A 10,000-nucleotide genomic window follows, 5' to 3' on the forward strand; every position below is an offset into this window, starting at 1 on the left:
TTGTGGCTTGTGCATTCAAATAAGGTATAGCATCACTGAACTATCTCAGAGATGTATCACTGTTTATTTCTTTTTTAAATAAAAATAACTCTATAAGCAAAACTCTTACTTGGTTCCAATCAGATAATCCCCTACACTGACCCAAAAGTGACATTATTTGACATTCCAAAAATATCATCTTGATCCATTTTGCCCCTTTGTGCAACAGGAGTCATTCTCTGGGGTCAGCTCTTATATAAAATTAACAAGTCATCAAGGCGCACTTTAATAAGTGAAATCAGACTGATCTGTACCTGTAAGTCCTTATTGGATCCCACAGTAATGTCTAGTGGGGTCATTCAACATACAGTACATGACTGTGAAGCAACCCCCATTGACATAAATCGCTCTGCATTCGGTCGCTGTGGTGTATATTGAATTACCCCCTAAAAAAAACTTTGCAGATCCAATATGCAACTACACATGAAAATGCACATTATGCCTTAATTTGACAAATACTGTATATGGAGCGCACTCAGAAATATACCACTATTGATCATTAACAGTCCTTCCGCAGTGAATCTACTTTGTTAACTTGCTAAATTACACAGCGAGATGGGAAAAGCAAACACATTGGGTCCCCATATAAAACACCACATTGACGCACTTGTTGACCTTTGTTACTAATTAAGCAACAAGCAACAAGGATCTGCCAGCAGGTTCCAAAAAGGACGCAGCAGATTGGTTGGTAAAACATGAGAAAAATCCTTCACTCAAAAGAGCAATCCATGCAATATCCTACGTGTTTAAAAAATAAAAAATCAGTTCTTTAGTGAGTTTTAATATAATGCGCATCTTTTGATTTCTATAGCAGTCTTTCAGCCCCATTCAGTGTGCAGTGAAGCTGCCTTCCCTGTGCTGGAGAAAGTTTCAGCCCCATTCAGTGTGCAGTGAAGCTGCCTTCCCTGTGCTGGAGAAAGTTTCAGCCCCATTCAGTGTGCAGTGAAGCTGCCTTCCCTGTGCTGGAGAAAGTTTTAACTCCATTAATTTATAAGAACTCTTCGCCAGCGTGGTGAAGTCAATTTCACAGCATATTAAATCAGGGCCTACATTCTAACATTTTGACCCAGGGGTCAGATGGATTTAGCCAAAGCTGCTGACATAAATTAATAACCAAAAGGACTAGACATAAACAAAAATGTCATGGCACTAGAAGAAAGATGGAAATATGGGCCACAGGTTCACTTTGTTATTTGTACAGTAAAGGTAGTATTGTACTGTGATCTGTAGCATGCTTATGATGCAGGAGAATAGCCATGCACTAATATATTTCACATGGTCTCCTGTTACAGGAAATGCATGCAGTAGATAGAGATCAGAAGCAAACTGAAGGGAACTTTAACAAGGTGTGTGGTTCAGTTTTCTCTAGATAATTTAAGTTAATTATATACAAGTCTGTTTTTCCAGTACTGTGGTTTTTTTTGTACAACACCTTTCTGCTCGATTATATTCAGAAGAACATTTTTGTAATAACCTGTTCCCCAACGTTAAGGACGACTACAGTTTCCATATAAGGGACTGTGAAGGCTTCTCTTTGTTTCTAGAGTGATTGAGCACTTATGTTGGTTAAAGGGACAGTTCTTCTTAAAGATCAAAGTGAACTAACGGCAGTAGCATGTTTAAAGCAGCAGACAGGGCTGGTTATTATTTTTGGGGGCAATTTTTGTATTGCCTAAACTGGGGGGACGTCAGTCCCTCGACCCCTGGGGGCTATATATGTATATATATATGTGTGTGTGTATTACAAAATGAAGAGGACGTTGCTGCTTTCTATTGGTGACTCCGCTGACATATTTGAAGTTTTTTAATGTCAGAAACTGAAACAAAGAAACCCTAAATATCTCAGGAACTGACTCAGAGGGGGTCTGCGGGAGGTGCCTGTCAGAGGGGGCCTGCGGGAGGTGCCCAATATCAGAGGGGGCCTGCGGGAGGTGCCCAATATCAGAGGGGGACTGCGGGAGGTGCCCAATGTCAGAGGGGGCCTGCTGGAGGTGCCCAATATCAGAGGGGGCCTGCTGGAGGTGCCCAGTGTCAGAGGGGGCCTGCTGGAGGTGCCCAATGTCAGAAGGGGCCTGCTGGAGGTGCCCAATGTCAGAGGGGGCCTGCTGGAGGTGCCCAATGTCAGAGGGGGCCTGCTGTACGTGCCCAATGTCAGAGGGGGCCTGCTGTACGTGCCCAATGTCAGAGGGGGCCTGCTGGAGGTGCCCAATATCAGAGGGGGCCTGCTGGAGGTGCCCAATATCAGAGGGGGCCTGCTGGAGGTGCCCAATATCAGAGGGGGTCTGCTAGAGGTGCCCAATGTTAGAGGGGGCCTGCTGGAGGTGCCCAATGTCAGAAGGGGCCTGCTGGAGGTGCCCAATTTCAGAGGGGGCCTGCTGTAGGTGCCCAATGTCAGAGGGGGCCTGCTGGAGGTGCCCAATATCAGAGGGGGCCTGCTGGAGGTGCCCAATATCAGAGGGGGCCTGCTAGAGGTGCCCAATGTTAGAGGGGGCCTGCTGGAGGTGCCCAATGTCAGAAGGGGCCTGCTGGAGGTGCCCAATTTCAGAGGGGGCCTGCTGTAGGTGCCCAATGTCAGAGGGGGCCTGCTGGAGGTGCCCAATATCAGAGGGGGCCTGCTGTAGGTGCCCAATGTCAGAGGGGGCCTGCTGGAGGTGCCCAATGTCAGAGGGGGCTGCTGTAGGTGCCCAATGTCAGAGGGGGCCTGCTGGAGGTGCCCAATATCAGAGGGGGCCTGCTGGAGGTGCCCAATATCAGAGGGGGCCTGCGGGAGGTGCCCAATATCAGAGGGGGCCTGCGGGAGGTGCCTGTCATAGTTGCCTGCGGGAGGGCCTTTCAGACGGGGCTTGTGGGAGGCCAGAGAAAGGGAGGCCACCTATGATCAGGCACCTCCGTAGGGCCCGCTCTGATACTTTTACCCCCAGTCCCATACCTCCCCCCCTCCCTCTGTGCTCTGGGATTATACCTACCGTGCCCCCAAGCCATACCTCCTGTCCCCCCCCTCAGGGACCCCCAGTGCGCAGTGGGGAGGAGAGATTAGCATGGGCTGGGCCCCTTATCCCTTTATTTCAGTTAGCGACCCTGTCCCCAGAGGTCGGGTCTGCAGGTTGACTTTGAGGCCCCATGGTTCTGGTGTATATATATATATATATATATATATATATATATATATATATATATATTTCTCAAACCATCGTATGTGTGTTTGCCTGTCTGTATGTGTGTTCCCTGTGTCTAGGGGCAATCGCATTGGACCTTTGGCCCATCACTCCGCCTCAGGCCAGTCCGCCTCAGGCCAATGAGATTGCTCCCTTGGCCCGCCCGCCCCCGCACACCTCTCATTGGCATCGACACCACTGCCTCGGGCCAATGACATAGCTCCCTTGGCCCCACGCCCGCCCCCGCACACCTCTCATTGGCCTGCGGCCAACACACCGACCCCACTGCCACACTCTCCCAGCCCTCACTGAGCTTTGGGAACGCTTCACAGCACCTAACCCTCACTGCTCTGGGAGATTTGGTAACGCTTCACAGCACCTATCCCTCACTGCTCTGGGAACGCTTCACAGCTCTCACCTCTCAACCCACAAAACCCTCACCGCCTGATACCACCAAAAGAACTGCGGAATCAGGTACAGACTCTTAGCTATATATATATTGTTTTCACCACTGCAACACTACCCACCCTCACACAACACCGCACGATCACCTACACACACCGCACGCTCACGAAGCGCACACCGACGGCCACCACCTCTTAACAACCACCCCCCCACTCACCCCCCCACCAATGCAGACCACGACCGCACGCCAGACCTCTCCCGGTACCGCAGCCCCTCTACCACCCGCACACACTCCTGCCTACCCTACCAACACCACTCCCCTTCACCTCAACACAACCACGCCGGAACGCACGTTCACCGCAAAAACACCACACACCCCCAGCAAACATACACGCTCTGCTACTCACTTGCACCGCCACATAACCTGATCGCCACCGGACAACGCCCGCATCTCCTCCACTAGCACGCAACACACTCCCCCCCTCCGGAGCCCGCAACAACACCCTCACCTAGCCCGCAACCCCCCCCCCCCCCAGACTCCAGTAGCCCGCAACACACTGCTACTCACTTTCACTGACACCACCGGACAACACAGTCCCCCCTCCGGAGCCCGCAACACACCCTCCCCTAGCCCGCAACCCCCCCCCCCCCCAACACACACACAGCCTCCCGTAGCCCGCATCACAACCACTCCCGTGGACCGCAACCCCTCCCGTACGACGCAAGCCCTCCTGTATCCCGGCCAACACCCCCAAAACACTCACGTAGCCCACACACCCGCCCCCCAAACCCTCCCGTGGCCACATCCGCCAAACCCCCCCAAACCGCACGTAGGCAGCAAAAAACCCAACACCTCCCGGAGGACGCCACAACCCCTACCTCCGGAGGGCCCGCATCACAACCACGCACGTGGAGCGCACCTGCCATTAACACGTGGAGCGCACCTGCCATTAAATACAGTACTCTCAACAATGGAGCTACCCATCTTTCACCAAGCCTTTCCAAAAACAACTTTTTTTAAACTAACAACCGTAACAAGTAACATACACTTTGCTAAATTGTGCTCAGATGCATGTTCTTTGTACTGTTATTGGTTTCCAAACACAGTTTGGAAAAATATTACTGAACATTTACATTCCATTAAAAATTTTCACTACACATTATTATACAACATTAACACATAATTATTCACGGTTCCCATCCCGGGCAACGCCGGGTCTCTCAGATATATATATATAGATAAATATATATGTAACCCTTTTTGTGAACCGGCCGACCCACCCAATCTCACATTGGCCCCTCGGGGTCTAACCGGTCCCTTTCCCCGCAACACACCTGCTCTAAGGGATTACTGGTAACTGCATAACACCTGTGGCTCCAGGAGATCTGAGCCTCCGCTAGCTGGGAGCCTGGGGAAACCCTTACCATTAACTGGTGCAGCGCCTCCACTTACCCAGGATCCCCCGTTATGAAAGATAGCCCTGGGTAAGAAATACAATAACACACGTAGATGATAAACCAATAACTAACACTTTACTTAACACACACATATAACTCATTACATAACATCACATAACATAACCTGATGCTCTACCCGCATCACCTCAGCCCAATGTCTGGTGTTCCCCACCCAGTGTCCTGTGATCCCCCACACCCAATGTCCCGTAATCCTACGGAGGTCGTGGGTGACTGCGCAGTCACTAAATTAAGCTAGGGCCCAGTTGGTGCACTTAGAATACTTCAGAGGTACCTTCCGAGCACTCCGATGCTCGGGACCGCAACACACTTCTCAAAGGGTCAGACGTCCGTCTGATCCTTTCCAGGTACTTCTGCCGGTAGACCCCAACGAGGGTCCCACCGCTCCACGGGAACTGCAACCGGATCACGGCAACACCAACCGCATGGGAACAGCAACCGCCGCTATCCCTTCCTATCACTAACTACTCCTAGAGTGACAGCAACGCTAACCTAGGGCCTGTCCCTGATGAACCGCAACCTGGGATGGCTTGGGGAAAACTCCTAGGGCCTGTGGAACAATAACCTGCCCCCCTTCCCCTAGCTACCCAGTCCTATCTGTAACTAACAACTAGCTATTAACTAGCTACTCCTAAAGCACCTGCAGCTGACACACCGCTCACACTGTCAGCCTGCAGGGATCCACACACGCTTCACACACACTGCACGCACTGCGCCCAGCACATGCAGCGACAACTCAGACAGCTGCAATCACACACAGCCACCTGGATCCCGCAGCAATTCCACTGCTTGCACACTGTGCCTCTTTGCCAGTGCCCACAGCCCTCTCCGCTGTGGCACTGCCAAACTTGCACCTTCCACACCTAAGGGTCACCTCCCTAGCTAGGGCCGTCCCTCTTCAGTTACCCCCTGCCCTTACCGGGAATTGGGGCCTGCCTGGGGATCTAGGGAGAACCCTTACCTGGTACAGGAGCCACGAGCTCCCTGCACCTTTCCTACTCCTTCCTTCTCCTCTGCCTGACTGACGCAGCAAAGCCCGGGAAAATGTATCTATATTCCCGGGCTGAGCTTCTTCCAGCCCTATTGGCCACACTCAGGCACCTGATGCCTGTCTCCCTAAGCCTCCTGGGAATTGTAGTTCCCAGGGGGCTGCCTAAGCATTGGGGCCGCGTGCGCGCTTGCCCTGCGCATGCGCGAACCCCTAATGGCCGCCTCAATCCTTTCCTCCCCTGTCCTACTCTCGCGCGATCTCCCTGGGGCCTTCCTGCACCTACGCGAGCACTGCGCATGCGCGAGACCCCCTTCAATGGTGGCGCCCTCTGCACAGGCTGCCGAGCCGATGGCAACGCGATCGCGGCCCTAGCAACGGCCCGATCGCGTCCCCGGCAACCGGCATGCGCCGCAATGCATCGCGCTGCTCCCTGCACTGGCCCCCACCCTTGCGTTCTCCCGGCGGGTCCGTTAGAGACAACAGCGGCACCCGCGATCCCCCGGCACATGCAGAGCAGGGCCAGGGAGCGAAAATATACCTCGGGGCTACATTCTCCCCCTCGCAGAATCCCAACGCCCTCGCTTGGGTAGCAACCATACAGTGGGTTATATAATGGAAAATGCATAGTAAACAGTACATCACATACAAGCAATTCCCCATTTGTACCCAACATACCCGCATGGATACCCGAGGCCAGCTGAGTCTCAGAGTGGAGTGCCCCTAACAGACTGGGTGAGGGTATCCCACCTTGACTCCTGTGAGTCTTTTGGAGCTCAAGACCTGTCCCTTGCACCAACCCACCTTCTCCCTCTCGCAGAAAAAAATGTACGGGGTCCTGGGTGTTGACCCTTTCCGGATCCTCCGGTCTCGTCTCACGGGAGACAGGGAGGCTCAGTCTCTTTCCTCGGTCCACCACATGGCGAACATAGCGCTCCATCGCGCACCTGGGAGAGGCCACAACTACCAGAGCGGTCTCAACAGAGTCTTTGTCTTTGTCAGCAATCCCTTTAACGGTGACTTCTTCCACGGACGGCACCACTTCTTCGGGTAGGCCCGTTTGGAGACTCCTCTCACAGGAGTATGTGTCGCTCCGGTCCTCTACACCGGATACCTGGATGAGGTTGGATTCGTTCCACGATCTGCAGAGATCTTCTGGGGGAGACACCTCCACCAGGACGCGATGACGGGGTGAGCCCATCGCCCGGGTGACCCTACCTCTGGAGTCACCAGGCCCCACGATCACCGGGGAGCTCACACCCGACACCCCTGGGGCAGTCAACTTACCCCTGTCGTTTTCGGCAGGTACTGATCCCAAGCCTGGGACCGCTGGTACCTCGGTGGTAGGCCGGACTGGCCGTTGCAGGGCACACGGGCCCACATCATGGTCTGTATCCGTTGAGGTGATTGGCTCGATGATCTGACTGGAGTGGTCCGCCGGCAGGCGCATCACCACGCTCGGTTGGTCGCTGGACTCATCACACATGGGCGGGGGTACAAACACCTTACCCTGGCCTTCCGGGATCTGTGTTTCTGGTCTCGGTGGTTCCTGCTCGGGAACCGGGTCTGGAACCGACAACTGGGGTTCTGACATCTGGAGCTCCGCCTTCAGCGGCTCCGCCTCAGCGTCTGGAAAGTCCATTTGGGCACACGGCCCCTCCACCACCTCCATCGCTGAAGTAGAAGCATTAGTAGCAGCTTCACCCACCTCGGTAGCACCATCAGGCGCCTCTTTCTCCGCAGGTTCCGCCCTCACAGGTTCCTGCTCTTCCTTCTCAGGGAAAGAACAATCCAGTTCTGCTACAGTGTCCTCCCCCACTGGCAGCTCGGTAGGCTGCGGCAGTTTGGGTTGCAGGAACTGCGCCGCACAGTCAGGGCACTCGGGCCTCGGGTCAGTTCACCCACAGGACACTCACATTCATGCAGACGGCCGTGCAGGCATTCTTCCCCGTCTACCACGGTCATCGTGAGGGCGACGGCTAACTCAGTGGACCCGTCCGCCCAGCCACCAGTCGCTTTCCAGTCTCTTAATGCACACGGGCACGCCACCATTGGCAAGACTAAATGGGGGGCCCGTACGATTCTATACAGCCAAGGGTGTTTTTCTCGGCATCCCTTGCTTTCCTTAGGGGGAACAGAAATTTCTGATTTCTGCTCAAGACACTCCCTCCCCCTGGTGGACTCTATAGGAGGAGCAGCACAGTCTTTCAGGGAATGTTGCGGGCTCTGTTCTGAGTCACTCACAGTGTGGGGGCGGGGCTCTGGCTTTCCCGCCAGTCCTGGGAGAAGGTTTGCAACATTTTCCTGTGCATGCTGGCAGTCAGCCGCACACGTGCCATTTTGATTTGGCGGGAGCCGCCATTTTAGGTGGGGCTCATGGTCAATGTCTATAGGGCTCTCGGTGCAGGTAGAAACTGCCAAGTCAGGGTAGATAAAGGGGCACCCATCGGTCGGACCCCCAGGCAAAATTAAGAACTTAGGGCCATCTTCCTCGCTTAGGGTCTGGCCTACATATATCAGGACAGTACTCCATTGCACGGTGTCATCATACCTTCGCCCTCTGACCCACGTACCCGACAGTCCAGGGAGCTTCCGAACTGGACTTCTAACAAGGGCACGCCAGCTGGGACTGCCCCCACGGCAATCACACGGTTAGGAGTCACGTTCACCTTCAAGGCCCAAGCGTAGACCTCCTGCTTTGAGAGCACCCACATGGTGGAACAAAAATAGGACACAATTTAGCAAAAACATGTACAGGGCACCCCAGGTCTGATATCTCAGCAGCGCCTCCAATGTAACCCTTTTTGTGAACCGGCCGACCCACCCAATCTCACATTGGCCCCTCGGGGTCTAACCGGTCCCTTTCCCTGCAACACACCTGCTCTAAGGGATTACTGGTAACTGCATAACACCTGTGGCTCCAGGAGATCTGAGCCTCCGCTAGCTGGGAGCCTGGGGAAACCCTTACCATTAACTGGTGCAGCGCCTCCACTTACCCAGGATCCCCCGTTATGAAAGATAGCCCTGGGTAAGAAATACAATAACACACGTAGATGATAAACCAATAACTAACACTTTACTTAACACACACATATAACTCATTACATAACATCACATAACATAACCTGATGCTCTACCCGCATCACCTCAGCCCAATGTCTGGTGTTCCCCACCCAGTGTCCTGTGATCCCCCACACCCAATGTCCCGTAATCCTACGGAGGTCGTGGGTGACTGCGCAGTCACTAAATTAAGCTAGGGCCCAGTTGGTGCACTTAGAATACTTCAGAGGTACCTTCCGAGCACTCCGATGCTCGGGACCGCAACACACTTCTCAAAGGGTCAGACGTCCGTCTGATCCTTTCCAGGTACTTCTGCCGGTAGACCCCAACGAGGGTCCCACCGCTCCACGGGAACTGCAACCGGATCACGGCAACACCAACCGCATGGGAACAGCAACCGCCGCTATCCCTTCCTATCACTAACTACTCCTAGAGTGACAGCAACCCTAACCTAGGGCCTGTCCCTGATGAACCGCAACCTGGGATGGCTTGGGGAAAACTCCTAGGGCCTGTGGAACAATAACCTGCCCCCCTTCCCCTAGCTACCCAGTCCTATCTGTAACTAACAACTAGCTATTAACTAGCTACTCCTAAAGCACCTGCAGCTGACACACCGCTCACACTGTCAGCCTGCAGGGATCCACACACGCTTCACACACACTGCACGCACTGCGCCCAGCACATGCAGCGACAACACACACAGACAGCTGCAATCACACACAGCCACCTGGATCCCGCAGCAATTCCACTGCTTGCACACTGTGCCTCTTTGCCAGTGCCCACAGCCCTCTCCGCTGTGGCACTGCCAAACTTGCACCTTCCACACCTAAGGGTCACCTCCCTAGCTAGGGCCGTCCCTCTTCAGTTACCCCCTGCC

At 53.8% G+C, this 10,000-nt stretch overlaps 1 protein-coding gene across 1 annotated transcript in view; it reads left to right on the forward strand.

Annotated features, from left to right (window-relative positions):
• LOC142493484 (coiled-coil domain-containing protein 162-like) overlaps positions 1–10,000 on the forward strand; it is a 69,512-nt gene that overhangs the window by 20,654 nt on the left and 38,858 nt on the right. Inside the window, exon 7 of the mRNA XM_075597592.1 lies at positions 1,332–1,385. Coding sequence (XP_075453707.1) covers positions 1,332–1,385 — 54 coding nt within the window. The remainder of the gene's footprint in view (positions 1–1,331; positions 1,386–10,000) is intronic.

Source organism: Ascaphus truei, chromosome 4 (genome assembly GCF_040206685.1).
Source record: "Ascaphus truei isolate aAscTru1 chromosome 4, aAscTru1.hap1, whole genome shotgun sequence".
NCBI classification, from domain to species: Eukaryota; Metazoa; Chordata; class Amphibia; order Anura; family Ascaphidae; genus Ascaphus; species Ascaphus truei.